This window comes from Hemitrygon akajei, chromosome 24, assembly GCF_048418815.1.
Source record: "Hemitrygon akajei chromosome 24, sHemAka1.3, whole genome shotgun sequence".
NCBI lineage: Eukaryota > Metazoa > Chordata > Chondrichthyes > Myliobatiformes > Dasyatidae > Hemitrygon > Hemitrygon akajei.
In genome coordinates, this window is record NC_133147.1 from 7,564,845 (window position 1) to 7,590,907 (window position 26,063).

The 26,063-nt window shown below is 45.2% G+C and overlaps 1 protein-coding gene across 3 annotated transcripts in view; it reads left to right on the forward strand.

Moving 5' to 3' along the window:
- Window positions 1–266: 266 nt before the first annotated feature.
- LOC140715836 (myotubularin-related protein 9-like) overlaps window positions 267–26,063 on the forward strand; it is a 48,465-nt gene continuing 22,668 nt past the window's right edge. Inside the window, exons 1-6 of one of the 3 annotated variants that reach the window (XM_073028273.1) lie at window positions 267–655; window positions 13,421–13,480; window positions 14,530–14,638; window positions 17,167–17,292; window positions 20,905–21,078; window positions 25,710–25,927. In XM_073028273.1, the coding sequence (XP_072884374.1) occupies window positions 474–655; window positions 13,421–13,480; window positions 14,530–14,638; window positions 17,167–17,292; window positions 20,905–21,078; window positions 25,710–25,927 (869 nt within the window). In that variant the 5' untranslated portion in view covers window positions 267–473. The other 2 variants (XM_073028275.1, XM_073028274.1) reach the window with 2 other exon arrangements.

The window sequence follows — 26,063 nt, forward strand, 5'->3', positions numbered from 1 at the left end:
AGTAGGTTAAAGGGTTAGCGCAATATTTTAGGCCGAAGGATCCCTACTGTGTTGTAAAATCTATGTTTTATGATCTCGTGGGCCAGGCAGCATCTGTGGAGGAGAATAGACAGTCGACATTTCGAACTGAGACCCCTCGTCGGGACTAGCAAGGAAGAGGACAGAAGGGACGAGTTTTTAGCCCGAACTGTCGCCCATCCATCTCTCTTCGCAGATGCTGCCCGGCTCGCTGAGTTCTGCAGCGCTCTCTCTCTCCACTGAATAAACTTTGAGGCGGTAGTGTGCACTCTCGCCCGGTGTAGCCGCGTCCTCTTTCGCCGCTGCCCCGACGCTGATACCCCAGCGGCGCCGGCGAGGTCCGAGGTCCACTCGCTTTCTGGCCACTCGGCCAAGTTAGGTCCCTCCCCGCCGCTCATTATTACGTTGCGTTTGCAAAAGCCTTGCGTTCGTCCGGCGGCTGCGCGGGGTCGCGAATGGAGCTCGCTGAATGGATCAAGACTTCGAAAGTAGACGGTGTGGTCCTGTCCCGGCCCTTCCTGCAGCCGGTGAAGGGCACCCTGTGTGTTACCAGCCATCACCTGCTGCTCTCGTCCCGGGCTGGTGCCACCGAAGAGCTCTGGCTTCTCATCAGGAACATCGATGCGATCGAAAAGAGGTCAGTTCATCGAAACTTACAAGTGACGGTAATGTTAGGAAATAGCTGGCATGCTGCTGTTTCAGAGACTTTTCAGGCTTAACAGGATCCCCTTTAATAAACCACCGAGAAAATAAATCTAAATTCAAAGTGAAATTGTAGGAATGACAGCGGCAAGTTTAAACTAGTTATGAGATCAGGAAACATCGCTGGTGTTATCTGACATTTTCTCGGAGAGGAAATGCATCATTACTGTCTTCCTGGTTTCTTCAAATATTAGCTTTTTCTCTAAAGAAGCGCATGTGGCATTTGCAAATATCTCGGGGAATTAATATCATAGAAATGTCGCCTGTAGAGATGTCCAGAGTTGGAAGCGAGTCCGAAGTTGTCCTTGGAATCCAGAAGGTGACACTAATCACAGGAAAAGTTTATACTTGTGAATCTGAACCGCACGGATCAAAGTTCAAAGCAAATTTATTACCATGCACCTCTCCATATACAACCCCCGAGATTTATGTTTGTGAGCACACTCAATAAATCAACATAATAACCATATCAGAATCAATGGAAGACCACACTGACTTGAGTATTCAAGAGTATGCAAAGTACAATCAACTGTGCAAATACAAAAAGATAAATAATAGGAAATAAATATCTAGAACATGAAATGAAGTCCAGGAAAGTGAGCTTGTAGATTGAGGGGTGAGTGAAGGTGTGTGAAGTTATCCCCACCCGTTCCAGAGCCTGATGGTCCAGGGACTTGTCCATCTTCAGAAGTCCAGCTCTTTTCTCAACACCAGAGTGTCTGAGCCTTGGAGGAGAGTGGTGCAGTGACTAGTCCTGCTGCCTTGCAGCTCCAGCTACCTGGATTGATCCTGACCTCTGTTGCTGTTAATGTGGAGTTTGCAGGTTCCTCCCACAAGCACGCCAATTCCCCACGCGTTCTCCACATTCTCCCATATCCTAAAGTTGGGGAGGTTGGTCGGTTAATTGGCCACTGTATGTGCACCATATAGGTAAGTGAGGGGTAGATTCTGGAGGGGCATTGATAGGAACATAAGACAATATGACATATCAGGCCATTCAGCCCATTGAGAATAAAATGGGATTTAATACAGGATGCTGTCTGGTTTGGGGGACATGTGCTATAATGAGGGGCTGGATAAACGTGGGATGTTTTCTCTGGAGCGGCAGAGGCTGAGGGGAGATCTGATAGAGGTTTATAAGATTATGAGAGGCATAGAGGAGACGGGGAGTATCTGTTCCGCAGGGCTGAAGTGTCTAATATCAAAGCGAGAGGGGGTAATTTCAGAGGAGATCTGAGGGGCAAGTTTTTTACACAGAGAGGAGGGTGCCTGGAATACGCTGCCTGGGGCTGTGGCAGAGGCAGTTAGATCAGGGATTTCTAAGAGATGTTTGGACAGGCACATGATTGTGAGGAAAATGGACTTTGTGCAGGCAGAGGGGATTAGTTTAGTTGGCCATTTGATTATTATTTTAATTGGTTCAGCACAATGTTGTGGGCTGAATGGCCTGTTCCTGTGCTGTACTGTTCCATGTTCTATGTTTTATGGTTGGCGTGGTCTAGTGCGGGGCTTGTGTCTGTGATGGGTGGTCTTGGTTCTATGAATGACAGAACTCTATGGAACAGAAGTAGGCCACTCGTTCCATCAGTTCCATGCTGGCTGTGGGAGATCTGTTCAGACAAATCCTGTTTCCGAGCTTTTGGTTCACAACCTTCAGATACACGTTTGAGTAAAACTTAATGTGATGGGGGTTGCTGCCTCTCCCACCTCTTCAGTCAGTGAGTCCCCCCCCCCCCCCACATTCATTCACAATTACAATACACTGTTCATCCACTCCTCCACCACTAACTAGAATCCCACAGGCTATGCTTATTGACACTCTGCCAAGGAACACAGATGTTCCCCACCTTTCATAACTCCAGAATTCACTCTCCAGTCAGCTGACAATATTTCCTCAGATTACATGTTTCTCATAATGTGGTCCGATGTCTTGGGAAAATCCCAACAAGTAGATTACACATTCCAAGAAACGGATGCCCCAATGTGAAACAAACGTGTTGGAACAAGTGTGTTTCTGCAGTCACAGTTCAAAGTAAATTTATTATCAAAGTACATGTATGTTACCATATACAGGTCTGAGATCCATTTTCTTGCAGGCATACTCAATACATCTATAGTAGAATAATAACCTTAATAGGATAGACGATACAGCCACAGAATAGAGGGGTGTCCATTTACAATGGAAATGAGGAGGAATTTTTTTAGCCAGAGAGTGGCAAATCTGTGGAATTTGTTGACACAGGCGGCTGTTGAGGCCAAGTTATTGGGTATCTTTAAGGCAGAGGTTGATAGGTTCCTGATTGGTCAGGGCATGAAGGGATACGGGGAGGAGGCAGGAGATTGGAGCTGAGAGGGAAATGGATCAGCCGTGAGGAAATGGCAGAGCAGACTCGGTAGGCCAAATGGCCTAAATCTTCACCTACATCTTCTCCTACACCTGTGACCTTATGGTCTAATCACCTGCACCACCTTGAGCATTCAACCAGTATGCAAAAGGCAACAGACCATACAACTACAAAAAGAAAGAAATAATAATAAATATATAATCAATAAATATCGAGAACATGAGATGAAGAGACCTTGAAAGTGAGTTCATTGGTTGTGGGAACATTTCAATGATGGGGCAAGTGAAGTTGAGTGGTTATCCCCTTTTGGTTCAGGAGCCGGATGGTTGAGGGTAATAACTGTTCCTGAACCTGGTGGTATGAGACTTGAGGCCCGTGTACTCATCAGAACGATGAGTTGGATTTAATAAGATTTCCTTTGCCAGAAATCCAAAATTGGTCATGTTTCCGAGTTTCACACGTAACACTCACTGGCCAATTGCACTTAATATGGAATGAATCCTGCTGAAGAGTCTTGGATTGAAACAGCAGTTGTTTATTCCCCTCCATAGATGCTGCCTGACCTGCTGAGTTCCTCCAGCACTTCGTGTGTGTGTTGCTCCAGATTTCTAGCATTGGCAGAAACTCTTGTTTAGCATTTTATACTGATGTTTGGTAAGCCTTGATATAAAGTACAGAAATTGGAAAAATTGAGCTGGTAGAGAACTTGGGCTTGGAATTTTGAGGATAAGATGGTTGGCTGGTGTAAGACAGGATACAAGAATGAAGAAGGGATTGTGTTTGGAGTTTGTGAGAGAAGTTCTGGAATAGTTAACATGCAGGAACCCATCAGGTACAGGAGAGTGCACCCTGTAAATAAACACAAATACTGAAGAAGTATTAGTTAAATTGCGTGTGTGTGTGCCCTTAACTCCTGGTGGAGTCGTCGGGACGCTGTCACAACAAGCTTTTTGCACCGATCTTTCTGGTGATTGTTCATCGTACGGTGTGTCTTGGGCATCTGAAACCTGGCAGAGCCCGTCCCTCTCCAGGTTTTTTAAAGTTGCATTATTTAATATTGCTAAAAGAGTGCATTAACTCAGCATCTTGTTACAGTTCAACATGGAGTAAATGAATTTCAAAGCTATTTGGTTAGTAAAGCCGTAAACAGTGATAACATTAATCCCGGAGAACTGTGTGTCCAGTACATGGAGAGGTCTCACCACATCTTCAAGGAGCGATGCCTCAAAAAGGCAGCATCCATCATTAAGGACCCCTATCACCCAGGACATGCCCTCTTCTCATTGCTACCATCAGGAAGGCGGTACAGGAGCTTAAAGGCACACTTTAAGGCTTAAAGGAGGAGTATAGGAAACTGATACAGGACTTTGTGATATGGTGCAACTCAAACTACCTGCGTCTCAATATCACCAAGACCAAGGAGATGGTGGTGGACTTTAGGAGATCTAGGCCTCATATGGAGCCAGTGATCATTAATGGAGAATGTGTGGAGCAGGTTAAGACCTACAAGTATCTGGGAGTACAGTTAGACGAGAAGCTAGACTGGACTGCCAACACAGATGCCTTGTGCAGGAAGGCACAGAGTCGACTGTACTTCCTAAGAAGGTTGGCGTCATTCAATGTCTGTAGTGAGATGCTGAAGATGTTCTATAGGTCAGTTGTGGAGAGCGCCCTCTTCTTTGTGGTGGCGTGTTGGGGAGGAAGTATTAAGAAGAGGGACGCCTCACGTCTTAATAAGCTGGTAAGGAAGGCGGGCTCTGTCGTGGGCAAAGTACTGGAGGGTTTAACATCGGTAGCTGAGCGAAGGGCGCTGAGTAGGCTACGGTCAATTATGGATAACTCTGAACATCCTCTACATAGCACCATCCAGAGACAGAGAAGCAGTTTCAGCGACAGGTTACTATCGATGCAATGCTCCTCAGACAGGATGAAGAGGTCAATACTCCCCAATGCCATTAGGCTTTACAATTCTACCGCCAGGACTTAAGAACTTTTTAAAAGCTATTATTAATGCTTTTTGAGATGGTGATTTAGATGCATATCATATTTTTTACTGAGTTAAGTATTGTATGTAATTAGTTTTGCTACAACAAGTGTATGGGACATTGGAAAAAAGTTGAATTTCCCCATGGGGATGAATAAAGTATCTATCTATCTATCTATCTATCTATCACTCAATGATTCAGGAACAGCTTCTTCCCCTCTGCCGTCCAATTTCTGGATGTACATTGAACCCATGAACAACCTCACTACTTTTTCATTTTTATTTATTTTAATTTAACTATTTGATATATAAACTTACTGTAATTCATATTTTTCGCTGTTATCATGTATTGCAATGTACCACTGCCTCAAAGACAAAAATTTCACAACATTATGCCGGTGATACGAATTCTGATTCTGAATCGGGTAAACGGTTTGATAACTTGGCAAAATGAAACAGGAAGTGTTTAAAATGATGAGCATGTCAGGGAGCATCTGGGGAGGAGGTAAACAAAGTTGCAATTTCAGTTAGAACTTTTACAGAACTAGAAAAAATCAGAGATACAAGTTTTAAATGGGACCAACAGTCTGGTCAAGCGGTAGGTGTCAAAGAGCAAACTTTAAGAAACATAAAAACATAGAAAACCTACAGCTCAATACAGGCCTTCAGCCCACAAAGCTGTGCCGAACGTGTTCTTACCTTAGAAATTACCTAGGGTTACCCATTGCCCTCTGCGCTCCATGTACCTGCCCTTTAAAAGACCCTATCGTACCCGCCTCCACCACCATCTCTGGCAGCCCATTCCACGCACTCACCACTCTCTGTGTTTAAAAATTTTTTTTTACCTCTGACATCTTCTCTGTACCTGCTTCCAAGCACCTTAAAACTGTGTCCTCTCGCACTAGCCATTTCAGCCCTGGGAAAAAGCTTCTGACTATCCGCACGATCAATGCCTCTCATCATCTTATACACCTCTATCAGGTCACCTCTCATCCTCCTTCGCTCCAAGGAGGAAAGGTCGAGTTTACTCAACCTATTCTCATAAGTCATGCTCCCCAATCCAGGCAACATCCTTGTAAATCTCCTCTGCACCCTTTCGATGGTTTCCACATCCCCACATCCAAGAAGGTGGGGAGTTGGATTCCAATTTAGATTTATCACGTACAGGGAAAAAATACAATGAAGTGTATCATTTGCAATAACAACCAACACACGTCAAAAGTGTATTCCCCTCTATAGATGCTGCCTGACCTGCTGAGTTCCTCCAGCATTTTTTTGTGCGTTGCTCAAGATTCCCACCATCTGTAGAATCTCTTATGCTTCTGGCCAATTAATCTACTAACCCGCACTTCCATTAGGAAATCCGAGCATGGGGTCAAAACCCACACGGAGAACATCCAAACTCCTCAGAGACGGCATCTGTGACCACGATTGAACCAGACTCTCTGGAACTGTGGGGCAGTAGCTCCACAAGCTGCTATACTGGAATTTGAAAGCAAAGTGAAATGTAATACGTCTAGGTGTTCAGTGTCCATTTAGGAATCGGTTGGCAGATGGGAAGAAGCTGTTCCTGAATCGTTGAGTGCATGCCTTCAGGCTTCTGTACCTCCTACCTGATGGTAACAGTGAGAAAAGGGCATGTCCTATCTGTAGCGATGTAGAAAATGTATAAAAAAACTAATTTAAAAAAAAAAGAAAATGACATGCCCTGGGTGCTGGGGGTCCTTAATAATGGACGCTGCCTTTCTGAGACACCGCTCCTTGAAGACGTCCTGGGTACTTTGTAGGCTAGTACCCAAGATGGAGCTGACTAGATTTACAACCTTCTTCAGCTTCTTATATTGACTGTGCCTGTACTTTGCAGTGAATTTGGTGTTTCCTGTTTCAGAAGACCACAAGATGTCCTTTAGGGAACGGAGAAATCTACTTGTATGCTATCAGATGTACCGTTAAAATACAGAGCGAATGTGATGCAATCCTTCTCCCTTTCAGTGTTCTAACCACAAACATCATGCAATTTCCCCCAAGTATTCAACTTGAAAAGTTTGCCTGAAGGTGAATGGTTTTATGGTATATTGGCCCAGCAAGAGGAGCAGGCTTGCTAATCATCTCAAACTGTCATCGTAAAAACAGGGAAGATAACACTTGGAACCTTTGTGTAACGAATCCCCGAGGGGATCTCACAGTACATTGGCGCTCTTTCTTCGCTACAGTAGTCTGTTTCAAATGCAACAAAGGGTCTGTAATGTGCCAAAACACCTCAAGCTGCTTCACACCAAGGCTGGGCAGTATCAGGGTCAGGGGTCAACAGCCTGGTCAAAGGGTAGGCGTCAAAGAGCAGCTGAGGGGTGATGGAGAGTTGGATTCGTATCTGGATTTATTTACATTGAAACATACAGCAAAGTGTGTTGTTTGTGTCAACAACCAAAACACCCAAGGCTGTGCTGGTGGCAGCCCGCAACTCTCACCACTCATTCCAGACCCAACTTATCATACCCTGCAATGCTGGGCAGAATAACATGGAACAAAACAAGCATTAAAATAACAACAGTAAACAGCCCTTTCCTCCCTCCTACCCTCCTACCCACAGACACAGACAGTTCTCCAACTCCAGGACGGGTCTCAAGCCTCCAGCCTCCAGGACGGGGCCTCAAGCCTCCAGCCTCCAGGAGAGGCATCTAGTCTCCAGCCTCCAGGATGGGGCCTCAAGCCTCTAGCCTCCAGGAGAGGCATCTAGTCTCCAGCTTAGTTCTCCAACTCCAGAACAGGTCTGCAGCCTCCAACCTCTGGGAAGGTTCTCAAATTCCAGGACAGGCCTCCAGCTTCCAGGCTTTGGCCATCGACTTTGACTTCCAGACTTCCGAACAACCTTTGAGATTCAGTTTTCAGAATCGAGCCCCGGACTAGCTGATGGACAGGCTTAAAGAGGGAGGTCCCAAGACCAAACCATCCCCCAACATGAAGGCACAGGAAATGGAAAGCACTAGAGATATAAACTGTGCAAACATTGATGAGTAACATTTTACCAGAGACCCCTCTTTGAAATGGGGGTGGAAATTGTTGAAACATTAAGCACAAGAGATTCCACAGAAACTGGAAATCCAGAGTAACACACACAAAATGCTAAAGGAACTCAGCAGGTCAGGCAGCATCTATGGAGAGGAATAAACAGATAACGTTTCAGGCCAAAACCCTTCTTCAGGGCAGGGAAGAAGGTGGGGAGACTGGAAGGCGGACAAGCTAGAAAGTGATAGGTAATCCTTAAATCATCCTTAGTGACAGGAGAGGTACCAGAGGATTAGAGCATAGCCAGTGTTGTTCCGCTGTTTAAGAAAGTATCTAAACATAAACCAGGAAATTATGGGCCAGTGAGTCTGGCATCAGTGGTGGTGAAGTTATTGGAAGGTATTCTAAAGGACTGGATATGTAAGTATTTGGATAGAGTTGGACTGATTCAGGATTGTCAATGTGGCTTTGTGCGTGGTGGGTCATGTCTAACCAATCCTATAGAGTTTTTCAAGGAAGTTACCAGGAAAGTGGATGAAGGCAAGGCAGTGGATGACTAGATCCCACATGGGAGGTTGGTCAAGAAGGTTCATTTGCTCGGCATTCAGGATGAGGTAGTCAATTGGATTAGACATTGGCTTTGTGGGAGAAGCCGGAGAGTGGTAGTAGAGGGTTGCCTGTGACTGGAGCCCTGTGACCAGTGGTGCACCTCAGGGACTGGTGCTGGTTTGTTGTCATCTGTTATCTATTTCAACGATCTGGATATATCGTGGCTTGCAGAGAGATATGGAAAAATAGGCTAAAAAATGGCAGATGGAATTTAATGCAGACAAGTGTGAGGTTTTGCACTTCAGTAGGACGAGCCAGGGTAGGTCTTACACAGTGAACAGTAGGGCACTGAGGTGTGTGGTAGAACAAAGGGATCTGGGAATACAGATCCATAATTCATTGAAAGTGGCCTCACAGGTAGATAAGGTTGTAAAGGAAGCTTTTGGCACATTGGCCTTCATAAATCTATGTATTGAGTAGAGGAGATGGATGTTATGTTGAAGTATAAGACATTGGTGAGGTCTAATTTGGAGTATTGTGTGCAGTTTTGATCACCTGCCTACAGGAAAGATGTAGATAAGGTTGAAAGAATACAGAGAAAACTTACAAGCATATACATGTAAATCTCTGGAGGAGATGAGTTATAAGGAAAGATTGAATAGGTTAGGACTTTATTCCTTAGAACTGTAGAAGATTGATGAAGACTTGATAGAGGTATACAAAATTATGTAGGATATAGATATGGTAAATGCATATAGGCTTTTTCCACTGAAGTTGGGTGGGACTACAATTAGAGTTCCTGGGTTAAGGGTGAAAGGTGAAAAGTTTAAGGGGAACATGAGGGGAAACTTCTTCACTCAGAGGGTGAGGAGAGTGCAAAACGAGCTGCCAGTGTAAGTGGTGGATGTGAGCTTGATTTCAACATTTAAGAGAATTTTAAATAAGTACGTGGATGGTAGGGGAATGGAGGGCTATGGTCCCGGTGTAGGTCAATGGGAGTTGGCAGTTTAAATGGTTCAGCATGGACTAGGTGGGCCGAAGGGCATGGTTTTTGTGCTGTACTTTCTATGACTCTAGATGAGAGCACGTGGCGGGGGGATGGGGCTGAAGTAGGAAACTGGGAGGTGATAGGTGGAAAAGGAATCTGATCGGAGATGAGAGTGGATCATGGGAGAAAGGGAGAATGGTTACCCACTTCTGGGCTTTGAGGCTGTCATTAAATAAATCGGTAAATTTGTAGATCTAACCAGTTTCACTGGTAGGTTGATAATGCCCATCGAGCTAACTGCCTTATGACAATGTTAACAATGTCCCAAGCTGAGGCTCCACAGAAACACGGAACGTGTCAAAAGTGGAGCGGGGTTCTTGATAACCGTTTACTTTCAAAAGTAGAACAGCTTGTCTTTCATCTGTTCCAAATCACGTGCAAAGCCCCTGCAAACTGATGATTAAAATCGAAGGGCGAAGTATCTGTGAGACCGGGGAGATCTGTGGGCCGCTTGCTCAGAAGCAGTGACCACTTCCTGTTAAAGTCAAACCCACAACAGGCTGTGTGAGCACTGTGTTTAAACAATCTGGTGACCTGCATTTCCAAAGCACCCACCACTGTATTCAAAATGTCCGACAGCCAACATGGCGAGTGTAGAAAACATGGCGGACAGCTTCCGTGTAACAAGCTCTCACAAACGGCAAAGGGATGATGATCTAAAAATGAGAACTGGATGTGCTGGAAACACTCAGCAGGTCAGGGAGCTTCTGTGGAGAGGGAAGCTTAGCATTTTAGATCATACAGAGAGTGATAGGTACGTGGAACGTACGGCCAGGGATGGTGTTAAGGCAGATCATTAGGGGTGTTTAAGAGACTCTGAGACAGACACATGGATAATGGAGGGCTCTGTTGAAGGGAAGGGTTAGATCAATCCTAGAGTTGGTTAAAAGATCTGCACTATACTGTGGTGTCCTGTGTTCTTTTGGTATATTTAAAGCAGACGTTAATAGGTTCTTGATTAGTGAGGGTGTCAAGGTTATTTGGCCATTGCCCGCGCACACTAGTGCAAGGTACAATATTGTTTAAGTATTGAATCCCTTCAATAATTAACTATAAAACTGAACTTTGGAGAAAATTAATACAGGTTTACCTGCTTTTCAAAGTTTACCTTGTCTTTAATGGTTACTGGCCATTTCGCATTTAAGTGCCTCTAGTACAGGGGTTCCCAACCTGGGGTCTATGGACCTCTTGGGAAATGGAAGGAGTCCATCGCATTAAACAGATTGGGGATTTCCACTGTAGTACATCCTTGGGTTCCCACGTTTGCTGGCACTAGTCTTTTCTCATAGATTCTCAGTACATTTCTCATTTTAATTTTGTTGGGATGTGCATGGCCATACACTTTGGTAGAAGTAACAAAGGTCTAGACTATTTTCTAAATGGGCAGCAAATTGAGGAATTGGTCAGATAATACTTGGAGTATTATAAGCAGTTTTGGGCCCTTTATCTAAGAAAGGTGTGCTGTCATTGGACACAGAGGATGCTTGCAAGAATGATTCTGGGAATGAAAGGATTCATGTATGAGGAGTGTTTGATGGCTCTGGGCCTCTACTCACTGGAGTTTAGAAAAATGAGGAGGGGTATCATTGAAACCTATCGAATATTGAAAGGTCAAGACGGAGTGGATGTGGAGAGGATGTTTCCAATAGTGGGGTAGTCTAGGACTAGAGGGCACAGCAGGATTCTCTAAACCATGGACCCATCAGTTAACAGTAAGGGTCCATGCCATAAAAAAGTTCGGGAACCCTTGCTCTAAAGGTTAACCTGCAGGTTGAGTCAATAGTAAGGAAAGTAAATGTGATATTTGCATTCATTTCGAGAGGACTAGAACATAAAAGCAAGGATGTAATGCTGTGGCTTTCTAAGGCACTGGTCAGACCACATTTGGATTATTGTGAGTAGTTTTGGGCTCCTTATCTAAGAAAGAGGCAACACAGCAGCATAGCAGTTGGGATAATGTTTTTACAGTACCAGCGGCCCAGGTTCAATTCCTGCCACTGCCTGTAAAGAGTTTGTATTTTCTCCCCGTGACTGTGCGGGTTTCCTCCGGGTGCTCCGGTTTCCTCCTACGGTCCAAAGACATATGGGCCAGCAAGTTGATTAGTCAGATGGGTGTAATATTATTCAGCAATACAGCGTGGAGTAGGCCCTTCCAACCTTTGAGCCGCGATGCCCAGCAACCCTACAAAGCCAGTTCAACCTAACCTAATCATGGGACAATTTACAATGACCAATTAACCTACCCACTGGACCGTGGGAGGAAACAGACAATCTGGGGGTACCCCAGCATTCCACAGGGAGGGTGTACAGAGACTCCTACAGAATGGCTCCAGAATTGCACTCCAGACTCCCGAGAATGGGGTAGCACAGGCTCGTTGAGCCAGAATGGACTGTTACCATGCTGTGTCTCTAAAAGGAAATGCTGTTTGACCATGCTGTTTGGCTGCTTTCTCAGATAAGGAGCCCAAAATTGCTCACAATGCTTCAAATGTGGTCTGACTAATGCCTTAGAAAGCCACAGCATTACATCCTTGTTTTTATGTTCTAGTCCTTTCGAAATGAATGCTAACTTTGTATTTACTTTCCATACCACTGACTCAACCTGCAAGTTGGCCTTTTGATGCCTTTTCATGCCGTCAGCAGGCTGTTAGAACACCAGTGAGAGCTCAGTTTGAAGCTATTACAGCTCGAAGCATCTGAGTTCAGAGTTCAATCCCAGCTTCCTCTGTAAGGAGTCTGTATGTTCTCCCCATGGAATGCGCAGATTTCCTCCAGGTGCTCTGGTTTCCTCCCACAGTCCAAAAACGTACTGGTTAGTAGGTTAATTGGTCAATATAATATTGTCCAGTGATTAGGCTTGGGTTAAATAGGTAGGGTGCTGGTCAGTGTGGCTTGTTGGGCCGGAAGACCCAATTTGGCACTGTATTGTCACATAAATAGACAAATATATAGATAGAAAATAGACAGATAGACAATAGACAGATAAATAAAAAGACAGGCAGATAGACAGACAGAGATGGGGATTCAGGGAGACGGGTTGATGAGGAGACAGACAAGGAGATAGAAATATGGAAACACGGAGACAGCCTGGTCTGTGGACTGGTAATTTCAGAATCAAGATAAGGAAAGCAGATATTTTTAATTATCTAAGTAGGTCCTTCCCTTTCAAATGCATTTTTTCTCTGTGTGTGGGTTTTAGGGGTTTAACTGTAAGTTTTGAAGAAGTTTTAACAATATTTGTGATTTTTTCTTTCACAGCTCCTCAGTGCTACTGAATGCGTAACATTGACTATCACAGAGTCAGACTTCCTCATCTCAGACTTCCTGTCTCCCTATCTGATGGGTAGGGGTCCTGGCCCCAGTCACTGGGCAGTCAGTGTGGAGAGGGGGCCAAATGGTGGTGGGGAGTAGGTGCTGATGGAGGCTTGGTATCAGCTGACCCAGGTCTGACCCTTCCCTGGGGCTCCCAGACACCCTGAGACCTTCTTGGCAGCTTAGCATCAACATTTGTCTGATTCCAGGTCTGAAGAATGAAGCTGCCTTGGTGTTCCCGAACTCACACTTTCTAATGCTTCCTCTCTGCCTATTTCTGAAAATTAAATTCTGTGTTTCTGACATCTAATTTTTTAAATAACAAATTGTATTTAACCCACAAAAATCATTCCTGTTTTCAGATGTAACATGACTAGTGTTGGTGGGGTGACCTGAATCCAGGGCATTTAACAAATGCTTCTCTTGTGCCTTCTCTCTCCTCTCTTTTTCAACCAGTGTTCAGAACCTGAGTGGATACCAAACCATCCAGTGTGTGAATGAACCATACGGGGACAGGTCTGGTATTTCATTGCTGCCCGCTGCTTTCTTTGTGCTCCAAACAAGCCTCGTGCTCTGCGCCTTCTCGAGCACAGCCAACAGTTCCTTGCCACGGTTACCAGAGGCTTCAGCTTGGTGCCCATTGGGCCAAAGCCTCAACGGTCCAGCTTGCCGTCATTTCTGCACAGATCGTTTTAAGGGCTGCCTCTGTCTGTGCTAGCACAGCAATGCTTTGTTTGTTTGTTTGTCGTTTGCTGTGATGTGACTGTGAAGGGGGTTGTAACAGAAACAGGCCATTCAGTCCTCCTATCTGCTGCTATCAAATGCTTCAGTTTAATATCAGAGAATGTATACAGTATACAGCCTGAAATTCTTACTCTTCACAGACGTCCATGAAACAAGAAACCTAGTAGAATATAAGATAGAAACATCAGAACTGCGAAGGGCCCCCCTCCCATCACACAAGCAGCAGCAGAGCACCGACCCCCCCCCCCCCCCAGCCCTCCATCGAGGGAGAGAGAGGTTGCTCCTGAAACGAGAGCGGGAGACCAGCAACTCGTTGTTCCAATTTTACAGACTTCTGATTGGCTTCTCCAGGCCCCCTCTCTGGGGGATTCTCCATCAGAGAGACGAGCATTCCTTGAGAGAAGATCAAGTCTCAGGTCCTGATACGGTTACCACCTTCTACAGCCAGACCTCACTAATAAGTGCTCAGCTCTCTGCCAATTCCTGAAAACCTATCGCAGCTTCAGAACTGCATGAACCTAGGTGATCGCCTGAGACCCAACTGTGTCCCTGTGACATTCCCGTTGAATTCAGGAGGGCGAGGAGGGGGAACAAGCCTGAGCTGACTTTATAATCCATCAATAGTTTCAGAGCTTTGAATGTTGCCAGAAATAGACAGGCTTTTCCTTATGAAAACTAAATATCCAGGTAAAGTTGTGTGCTGTGATTCAAATTCAGAAGTTTGATGCTAATTCTGACAGTTTCAGGAGTTCAGCAGAATCCATCGTCTGTGCTCCCAAAATTACCACTGAGCTTGTTGGTGTTTTTCTTCTCTTTTTCAGGTTTTCTGGGTCCTCGGGGATAATAACAGTAAAATGTAAAGATCTGTGTGTCTGGTTCCTAGAGATTCCAGGAATGGAGGAATGCTTAAACATTGCAAGTTCCATTGAGGTATCGGATGATGCTTAAATGCTAAAGTGTTTTAGAGATCACTATTGTCAGAGGGGCAGACTCAGACGAGGAGGATATATCTTTAGAACAGAGATGAGGAAGAATGTTTTTCTGTGGAATTCATTATCACAAACTGCTGCGGGGGTCAAGTCTTTGGTATATTTAAGGCAGGGGTTGATAGATTCTTGATTAGTCAGGGTATTGTTTTTATTAAGTGCAGTCATGAACAATAGCCAGATCAGAAATGCTGATCAAGTCAACTAGTTCCCAAAGAGAACTCTGATAGGCCAATCAGATGGTTCACTGCTGCTCAGCGATAGAACACAAAAAAAATCATATGTACAATTAAGAAACATTAAAAAGTAGTAGAAATACTGAAGTCATGATGATCGTGATGAAGTCTGCTGGAGAGAGACATTTATACACATGCTGTCCTCCATAATTCAGAGAGATTGAAGGGTAAGGTTACAGGGTGACAAAACATGACAGGAGCACTTGGAACTAAAAACTAATCCCTACCGGGAGAAAACAGCACCTGATCTTTCCGCACTGTTCTCCAGCAGTTCAAGGACTAAGTCCAGCTGGAACATAACTCACAAGTGCTCTTGAAAGTCAGGTATTATCCCTACCTGCCAACAACCAAACATTGCCATCCTGGTCCCCTTCAAGATAGCTTATGAAGAAACATGTGACTTCCCTCCCAGAGATGATAGGTGTTTGTACACTCGACTCTTGAAGGCTTGGACCCCATCGTCACAGATGTTTTCAACCACAGCATCTGGAAGGCTGTTCCAAATTCTGATAGCACAGTGAAGGAAGCTTCTATCCAGTGTGCAGGTGCTCACATCAGGCATAGAAACAGCATGAGCAGGCATAGATAAACTCGATCATGTGGTGCGTCGTCTCTCATAAGATGAAGGCAGCATGGCTTGAAGGTCTGCAGGGCTGTGGCTGGTGTGCATTTTGTACAGCACAGTAGCTGCAGTGACCTGTGGTGTAAGCTACTGATGGCTCGCTTCTCATGGGTATTGAAGAGATATGGGGAGAAAGCAGGAGATTGGGGCCGAGAGGGAGATTAAATTAGCCAGGATCAAATAAATGGCAGAGCAAATTTGATAGGCTAAATGGACTAACAGCTCCTAAACCGTATGTTCTCTCAGCTGTCAATGGCAGAAATATCACAGTGAACTTGACCTGAAACTACTCCGTTTCACTTCCCAAAACTAATACTTGCAAAATTTCAGGTTTACTGAAGCGCTGCTTCAAACTAACACCCATGGTTCCTTCCAATTGTACATCTTCTCAAGTCAATTCCAGACAGCACACAGCAGATCTCTGCAGGGTCACGGGTTACCCGATCACTTTTGGGAATTGATAAAGTTAACACACAGTAGGACACCGAGACTCAGCCTTAAGGAAGGTATGATGGTGAACAGTAAATGGGCACATCAGTTGTCTGATGGAGATCAGGAAAGACATTTTTGAAGTTTTTCTCCCCTCATGTTCTGCCTTTCAGGAGATGCTGGGGAGGGGATGGTTGGAAAAAGTTTAGACATGACATGACATGCAAATAGCAAGCTTCAGCTCACTCTGAATCGGTCGCACACTGGAGCACCAATCAGGTTTCACCTCACTGAATCGGTCACACACTGGATCACCAATCAGGCTGTCTTGCAGCACCACCGCTTCCTGGCATCCCACCTCATTTCACAGTTCAATCTTCTTCTCCCAAATTCAAAGTTCAAAGTAGAACTGATGCACCATCAATAACTCTCAGAGACGTGAGGTGAGATATCAGCTTTTATTGGCTGGAAGAAAGAACGAGCAGCTGTTGACCACCACACTACATCCTGGAGACTGAGGCCGGGGCTGTGTCTCCAATCGCCTTTATACCGGGATCCGTGGGAGGAGCCACGGTCAGTGGGAGGAGCCACAGGAGCAGTCGGGGGGGGGGGGGGGGCGTGTCCAGACAGGTATATGTAGTTCACCACAAGAACTATTAGCACAGTACATATATGCCACCATATACAATACTAGCTTGAGATTCATTTTTTCCCAGGCATTTACAGGAAAATAAAGAAATACAATATAAGTTATGCAAAACTATAACTAACAAAGACTGACAAACAATCAATGTGTAGAAGAAGACAAATTATGCAAGTAATAAAATAATAAATAAATAATACTGGGAACATGAGTTGTGGAGTCCTTGAGAGTGAGTCTATAGGTTATGGAATCTGTTCAGTGCTGGGGTGAGTGAAGTTATCCACACTGGTTCAAAAGCCTGATGGTTGTACGGTAATAACTGCTCCTGAACTTGGTGGTGTGGGACCTAAGGCTCATTGTGGTACCTAAGGCTCATTGTGGTGAGTGAAGTTATCCACATTGGTTCAGGAACCTGGTGGTTGTGGGGTAATAACTGTCCCTGATCCTGGTGGTGTGGGACCTAAGGTAACATTGTGTCTTTATTTGCAAGCTCTGGGGTCCTCCTTTGCTGTTGTTACTATTTGTTCTGATTTGGATTTCAGGCCCTGTCGTCCCTGGAATCCGTCACTGACATGTATCCCTTCTTCTACCGACCCAAGAGTGTGAAGCTGCGGCAAGACTGGGACTTGTGCCCCCCGGAAGTGCAGTACGACAGGCTGTCGTCACACGTTAGTCTCTTACTGAACATTCTAAACTAAAGATATTTCAGACAATTACATTGTTCGTTTTAGAAGCACCTCTCTGTGAGATAGTAGATTCTTGGAAATCTTCAAACCAGCAATTGATGCTGGAGCAATTCTTTATTTCAAATCTGAGTTTGCTACTTATATTTTATTAATTAAAATTATTAGTGGATTTAGGAATGCATCAATATATATAAATTTGGGCCACAGATTACAGAGGATCACATTGATTGACAGATTAGGGAAATAAACATTTGACATCTCTGGTTGAGATGCTTCAAATGGACTAGACAGAATAACAGCTCAGCACAGACCAGATGGGCTGAAGAGCCTCATTCTGTGCTGTAGTGCTCTATGACACGGCAGCAAGTGTCTCTGAACTCTTGCCTTAGAGGCCATAGAGCATTACAGCACAGAAATGGGCTATTCTGCCCATCTAGTCTGTGCCAAACTGTTATTCTGCCTAGTCGCATTGACCCACACCTAAATTAATTACTCATAAAATGACGTCTGATCTTCGTCTAAATCACAATAATAGACAAGCACAATCTGCCTAAACTAATAATGCACAAACCATTGTATTTTTCATGTCTTTATTGAACACATTGTTTAATCATTCACAGTCCAGGCTGGGAAAAGTATGTGAACCCTTGTATTTAATAAGGGTAGGACCTGCTTTAGCAGCAGTAACTTCCATCAAACATTTCCTGTTTCTGCTGATCAGACTTCTACAATGGCAAGGACAAATTTTAGACCATTCCTCCATACAAACCTGTTTCAGTTCATCAATATTTCTGGGGTAGCTTGCATGAACAGCCCTCTTCAGGTCGTGCCACAGCATCTCAATTGGGTTAAGGTCTGAACTCTGGCTTGGCCATTCCAAAATATGAATTTTCTTTTTAAACCATTCTTTTGTTGATTTACATTTGTGTTTAGGATCATTGTCTGATTGCATCATCTAATTTCTAGTAAGCTTCAGATGATGGACTGTTACCCTGACATTCTCCTGGAAAATATCTCGATACAATTTTGAATATATTATTCCCTCAACAGTTGCAAGTTGTTCAGGCCCTGAGGCAGCAAAGCAGTCCCAAACTATGTGAAGGGCCTTCTGAAAATCCAAGTACACAACATCAATCAATTTGCCCTTGTCTATCCTGCTAGTTATTTCTTCAAAGAATTCTAACAGATTTGTCAGGAAAGATTTTCCCCTGAAGAAACTATGCTGAATCCTGCCTATTTTATCATGTGCCTCCAATTACCCTGAGATCTCATCCTTGATATCGGCTCCAACATCTTCCTAATCACTGAGGTCAGACTAACTGGCCTATAGTTTCCTTTCTTCTGCCTCTCTCCCTTCTTGAAGAGTGGAGTGACATTTGGAATTTTCCAGTCTTCTGGAACCATTCCTGAATCTAGTGATTCTTGAAAGATCATTACTGTTGCCTCCATGATCTCTTCAGCCACCCTTTTCAGAACTCTGGGTTGTAGTTCATCTGGCCCAGGTGACTCACCCCCTTCAGACCTTTCAGTTTCCCAGGAACCTCTCTCTAATTATGGTAACTTCACACACTCCATGACCCCTGACACCGTACTGCTAGTGGCTTCTGCAGTAAAATACTTATCCAGTCCATCTGCCGTTTCATTCCCCCATTACTGTCTGCCTGGCATCATTTTCCAGTGGTCCAATATCCACTCTTACCTCTCTTTTACACTTTTATCTATCTGAAGAAACTCTTAATATCACACAATCCAGAATAGCTGATCCTCTAGTGAGCTGCTCTAAAAAGGCTCCTCGGCATGCTAAAACTCCCCTCCTGTAATCCAGCACCAACCTGATTTTCCCAATCTACCTGCATATTGAAATCCCCCATGACTATTGTAACATTGCCCATTTGGCATGCATTTTCTATTTCCCATTGTAATTTGTAGGCCACATCCTTACTAGTGTTTAGGGGTCTGTATACAACTCCCATCAGGGTCTTTTTACCTTTGCAGTTCCTTGGCTCTATCCACAATGATTCTCAACACCTTCTGGCCCTGTCTCCTCTTTGCAATGATCTTATTTCATTTTTTTACCAAGACAGCAACACCAACCCCTCTGACTTCCTGCCTGTCCTTTCGATACAATGTGTATCCTTGGACATTTAACTCCCAGCTATAATCTTCTTTCAGCCATGATTCAGTGATGCCCACAACATCATACCTGCCGATCTGTAACTGTGCTGCAAATTCATCTACCTTATTCTGTATACTGCACGGATTCAAATACAACACCTTCAGTACTGTGTTCTCCCTTTTTAATGTTGTCCTACAACTCAGCCTGTTGACTGTAATTTTTCCCTATGAACAGCCTCTCCTCACTACACATTGCCTCTGTTTGTAAACCAGCGACCTCACCTTCAACACTATTATCTGCCTTTCCTGCAATATTAATGGCATTGAAATATAGGCAGATCAGGACACTAGTTGGACCATGCCCAACCTTTTGATTCCTGACTTTGTCTGAGGTCTTACCAACATCAGCCTCCACTACCTCTCCACTAGCTGTTCTGGCACTCTGGTTCCCATCGCCCTGCAACTCTAGTTCAAACCCCGCCGTGTAGCATTAACAAACCTTCCCGCTGGGATATTAGTCCCCCTCCAGTTCAGGTGCAAACCATCCCTTCTGTACAGGTTCTACCTTCCCTGGAAGAGAGCCCAAAGATCCAAAGAATCTCTTGCCTTCCCTCCTACACCACCTCCTTAGCCATGTATTAACCTGTATAATCTTCCTATTTCTGGCCTCACTAGAATTTGGCACAGGTAGCAATCCTGAGATCACAACCTTTAACTTGGCACCTAGCTTCCTGTGCAGAACCTCATAATTCTTCCTACCCATGTCATTGGTACAGGGACCATGACTTCCGGCTATTCACCCTCCCACTTAAGAATCTGAGGACACGGTCTGAGATATCCCAACCCTGGCACCCAGGAGGCAACATTCCTTCTGGGAATCTTGTTCTTGTCCACAGAATTTCCTGTTCATTCCTCTAACTAAAGAATCGCCTATCACCAAGTTTTTTGTTCTCTTCTTTATATCAGCTAGGACAGTAGGAATGACAGGCAGGATAGTGGAATGCTCCTCTTGTGAGATGTGGGAAGTCAGGGAGCTCCTGTGTCCCTGTCGACTACAACAGCGAGAAGTGCATCCAACTGCAGCTTCTAACAATCCACGTTAAGGAGTTGGAGCAGGAACTGGATAAACTCCAGATCATCTGGGAGGCTGAAGGGGTGATAGATAGGACATATAGAGAGGAAGTTACACCCAATGTGCAGGACACAGGAAACTGGGTGACAGTCAGGAAGGGGTGCAGGGTAGCCTGCAGGTCACCTTCGGGGAAGGTGTAGCACCTGCTTAACCTCCCGATCAGGTCACGTGAAGCCATGGGAGCAGGTGGTGGATGTCTCACAATATGCTGACCAGGATGGAACCCCTGCCATCAATCACCTCCCTGCCCTGTAAACTCGCTGCTGCCCCTTAATCTGCTCCTTCTCAAAGTGCACAACTCCTCTGCTGGGCAACAATTAATTAGCCGTTTTTTCTCTCTCATGTAGACTAATAATTGGCGCCTTAGTTATGTGAACAAGGACTTCACTGTGTGCCCGAGCTACCCGGATGCTGTGATCGTCCACAGGTCCATCAAAGATGCTGCACTGAAGATTGTGGCCAAGTTTCGGCAGGGAGGCCGTTTCCCAGTGCTCAGTTACTATCACAGGAAGAATGGAATGGTAAGTTCGTATTTGTTATCGCCTCACTGGGTCTGCGGAGACAGAGAGTTTACGTTGCACTACAGATCTACTGCCTCAGAGCCCCAGCCTGGATTCACTCTGGACTTCGGTTGCTGTCTGAGTGGAGTTTGCACGTTCCCCCATTCCATGCATTCTTCCCTAGCTGCTCCAGTTCCCTCCCACACCTCAAGGTCAGGTTAATTGGCTATTGGAAGTTATCCCTAGTGTGTAGGTGAGTGATGGAATTGGAGGGAGGTTGATTTAGACCAGGGGTTCCCAACCTTTTTTATGCAATGGACCCTTACCATTAACTGAGGGGTCCGTGAACTCCAGGGCAGAATCACTGATTTATACAGACAATTAAATGGACAAGGCATTGAAGACCCCTTCTCAGCACTTCACCTCTTCCACCTATCCCCTCCTAGCTGCTGAATTCGACCCTTTCCCTCACTCACCCTACTTTCCCCTCACCTGGTCTCACCGATCACCTGCCAGTTTGTGCTGCTCTCCCTCCCCACCCCCACCTTCTTATTCTGGCTTCTGCCCCCTTCCTTCTCAGTCCTGAATAAATGTCGCGGCCCAAAATGTCGACTGTTTATTCCTTTCCACAGATGCTGCCTGACCTGCTGAGTTCCTCCGGCAATTTGTGTGTGTTGCTCTGGATTTCCAGCATCTGCAGAATTTGTTGTGTTTAGGCCTGGATGGCTGTGGTCCTAATGCGGGCAAATGAGATTGGAGCAGATGGGCATTACAGTTGCCATGGGCACAGATCCATGTTGAACAACCCTAGAACTTTATAAAAGCAAGTTCAGTTCAAGGGATCTGGAGATGCCTGGTGAGTCGAGACTAACCAGAGATGCTCATGCTTGTGTGTGACTCCCAGTGGCCTCTCAGTGGTGGGCCTTCATATAACAATTACAGCACGGAAACAGGCCATCTCGGCCCTTCTAGTCTGTGCCAAATGCTTACTCTCACCTAGTCCCACCAACCTGCACTCAGCCCATAACCCTCCATTCCTTTCCTGTCCATATACCTATCCAATTTTACTTTAAATGACAATATCGAACCTGCCTCTACCGCTTCTACTGGAAGCTCGTTCCACACAGCTCCCACTTTCTGAGTAAAGGAGTTCCCCCTCGTGTTACCCCTAAACTTTTGCCCCCCTCAACTCATGACCTCTTGTTTGAATCTCCCCTACTCTCAATGGAAAAAGCCCATCCACGTCAACTCTATCTTTCCCCCTCATAATTTTAAATACCTCTATCAAGTCCCCCCTCAACCTTCTACGCTCCAAAGAATAAAGACCTAACTTGTTCAACCTTTCTCTGTAACTTAGGTGCTGAAACCCAGGTAACATTCTAGTAAATCTCCTCTGACTCTCTCTATTTTGTTGACGTCTTTCCTGTAATTCGGTGACCAGAACTGTACACAATACTCCAGAAACAGTGAACCAAGCTACAGGACATCCTGACTGCCAAAACTCCTCGATCTGTTAGGACTCTGGTCTATTCTGGCGTTGGCTAGCAGGGGGCAGCCATAGTTCCTGAAGGGTTTTTTGCAGAAATGATTGGACTGTCTTGTTACTGATCATTGACTGCACATGTTCCCAATTAAGGTCTGTGTATTTAAACCCTGCTTCCTGTACCTTGCTTTGCTCAGTCTTAAAGTGTGATCTGGATCTGAATCCTCAGTCTGGAATGGAATGCTAACACGAGGAAATCTGCAGATGCTGGAAATTCAAGTAACACACACAAAGAACAAGTGCTACACCTGCCCTTACACTTCCTCCCTCACCGCCATTCAGGGCCCCAGACAGTCCTTCCAGGTGAGGCAACACTTCACCTGTGAGTCGGCTAGTATATACTGCCTCCGGTGCTCCCGGTGAGGCCTTTTATATATTGGTGAGACCCGACGCAGACTGGGAGACTGTTTCACTGAACACCTACGCTCTGTCTGCCAGAGAAAGCAGGATCTCCCAGTGGCCACACATTTTAATTCCATGTCCCATTCCCAGTCTGATATGTCTATCCATGGCCTCCTCTACTGTCAAGATGAAGCCACACTCAGGTTGGAGGAACAACACCTTATATACCGCCTGGGTAGCCTCCAACCTGATGGCATGAACATTGACTTCTCTAACTTCTGTTAATGCCCCTCCTCCCCTTCTTACCCCATCCCTGATATATTTAGGTTTTTTTCCCCCTCCTTTTTTCCCCTCTCTGCCCATCACTCTGCCTGTTCTCCATCTCCCTCTGGTGCTCCCCTCCCCCTTTCTTTCTCCCTAGGCCTCCCGTCCCATGATCCTTTCCCTTCTCCAGCTCTGTATCCCTTTTGCCAATCAACTTTCCAGCTCTTAGCTTCACCCCACACTCTCCGGTCTTCTCCTATCATTTCGCATTTCCCCCTCCCCCTCCCACTTTCAAATCTCTTACTATCTTTTCTTTCAGTTAGTCCTGAAGAAGGCTCTCGGCCCGAAACGTCGACAGTGTTTCTTCCTATAGATGCTGCCTGGCCTGCTGTGTTCCACCAGCAGTTTGTGTGTTACTGGAATGGAATGGTGTTGGCCTGCTTCTATTGTTTGCATGTTTTGGGTGTTTTCCTTCTTTTTCTCTGTGCAGTGGTCTTTGGTCTTTATTTTTTTAAATTGCGTTATTTGGGTTTCTTGCTTTGTGGCTGCCTGTAAGCAAACAAGGTGTATAATTTATATACCCCTTGATAATAAATGTGCTTTGAATCTTGATCTTGTAAGTAGCAAGAGCCGCTGGTGATTTTTAGTCTTTTCTGTTTTTGATGTCTGCTTACTGCCTGCCATTTCTAGATCTTATTTGTGCATCATGATCTTGGATTGCTGAATTTGTCTTTTGGATAACTGCATTTTTGAGTTGGGCTGATTTCCTGTTTTTGCTCATCTTGGCAAAAAGAAAGTAAAGCTTGCTTTTGAATCTGCACATCAACTCCTGTCTGCATCGTGGTTTCTGCAACAGGGTTCACTCAGACTCAGTGCTGAACTTGTAACCCAGTAACATGAGTTCGATTCCCGACTGGGCCATTTCCCTTACTCAATTCTTCCATCTTATCAAAGGTAAGCCCAATGAAATCTGCTTCAACCTCCTCTATCAATGCAATAATAATACATGACATTTGGCCCACAGCTTTCATGCAATCCCATAGAGCCTATTCCTTTCCCCTTCTCTTTATCTCCTGTTACTCCTATAACATATTCTGTCTCCCATCAAATCCTCTGCTTTTTGCAAAAATCCTGCACTTCATTTTGTGCTGTATTGTATGAAGTGGGTGATTATGGTCTTTCCATGAACATGATCGTTCTTGGCAAATCTTTCTACAGAAGTGGTTTGCCATTGCCTTCTTCTGGGCAGTGTCTTTACAAGATGGGTGACCCCAGCCATTATCAATACTCTTCAGAGATTGTCTGCCTGGTGTCAGTGGTCGCATAACCAGGACTTGTGATGTGCACCAGCTGCTCGTACGACCGTCCACCACCTGTTCCCCTGGGTTCACGTGACCCTGATTGGGGAGGAGTGGTGCTACACAGTTGCCCCACTTTGCCCGAGGGAGACCTGCAGACTAGTGGAGGGAAGGAGTGCCTCGCATCTCCTTCGGTAAAGCCTTATCGCCACCCTGTAGGAGTAATATACGAGCAGCTAACTAATGTTTTAACTGACATGTCCGAACACTTTGGTACGCATACAGGTTCTCTTACTAGTGACAGAGAAAGAGAGATTGCTCCTGCCATCATGACAGCGGGACTCCAGCAGATCACTGTTCCAATGTTACAATCTTCTGCGCTGTTTCTTTGAGTCCCCAGACACACAGGCTCTCACAGAGAGAATCACTCAAGTACAGGGGCCTTCTTCTGACAGCAGCCCACACTGCCTGCTTGCTCAAGTCTCTCATGGCGTATGCAGTCCTAAACCACATTATCTACAATACAATATAGGGTCCTAATCTCGTGCAGCAATGAACTTTACACCTTGGTTCAATTCTACAGCACTAAGCTGACAGGACCTTCTCACAGTCTGGTAATAATGTGTTAAGACCTGGAACGAGTGGATGTGTTGAGGATGTTTCCTATCGTGGGGCAGTCTAGGATCAGAGGCCACATTCTCGGAATACAAGGATGTTCCCTCACAACAGAGATGAGGAGGAACTTCTTCAGCCAAAGGATGATGAATCTGTGGAATTCATTGCCACAGAAAGCTATGGAGGCCAAGTCATTGGGGATGTGGAGAGGATGGTTTCTATAGTGGGGGAGTCTAGGACCAGAGGGCTCAGAATGAAAGGCTGACTTTTTAGAACAGAGATGAGGAGGAATATTTTCAGCCAGAGTTACCTGTCTGAAACACTTTGCCTCAGAGTGCTGTGGGGACCAAGTCATTGGGTTTGTCTCAAACAGAAGTTGATAGGTTTTTGAGTGGTAAGTTGTTTAAGGATTATGGAGAGAGGTTTAGGAGAATGTGTTTGATTTTTAAAAAGTCAGCTTGCTCTGCTATTCAATAATGGCTGAATGGGCCAATTCTGTTCCTATATTCTATAGTGTGACGGTCTGAGGGTGGAAACAATGCCTTTAGACTGAGGACAGTGTTTTTACCAGACGTTCCTGTGGCCTGCAGGTGATAATGCGCAGCAGCCAGCCGCTGACTGGCGCCAACGGGAAAAGGTGCAAGGAGGATGAAGACATCCTGGCCGCTGTGCTCCCCCCTGGATCGGCAGGTTACATCATTGACACGCGCTCTGTCCAAGCGGCACATCAGGACAAAGTCAAGGGTGGCGGCTGGGAATCGAAGGGGAACTACCCAAACTGGAAGAGACTGCACAAACCCATTGACAGGTGAGGAGCTGCCACAGATACAGAGACGCACACAGACACACTATTGTCGAGGAAAGGTGAGGCAGGCTCGGCTTTTCTCTTTGGAGCAACGGAGGATGAGAGGTGACTTGATAGAGGTGTACAAAATCATAAGAGA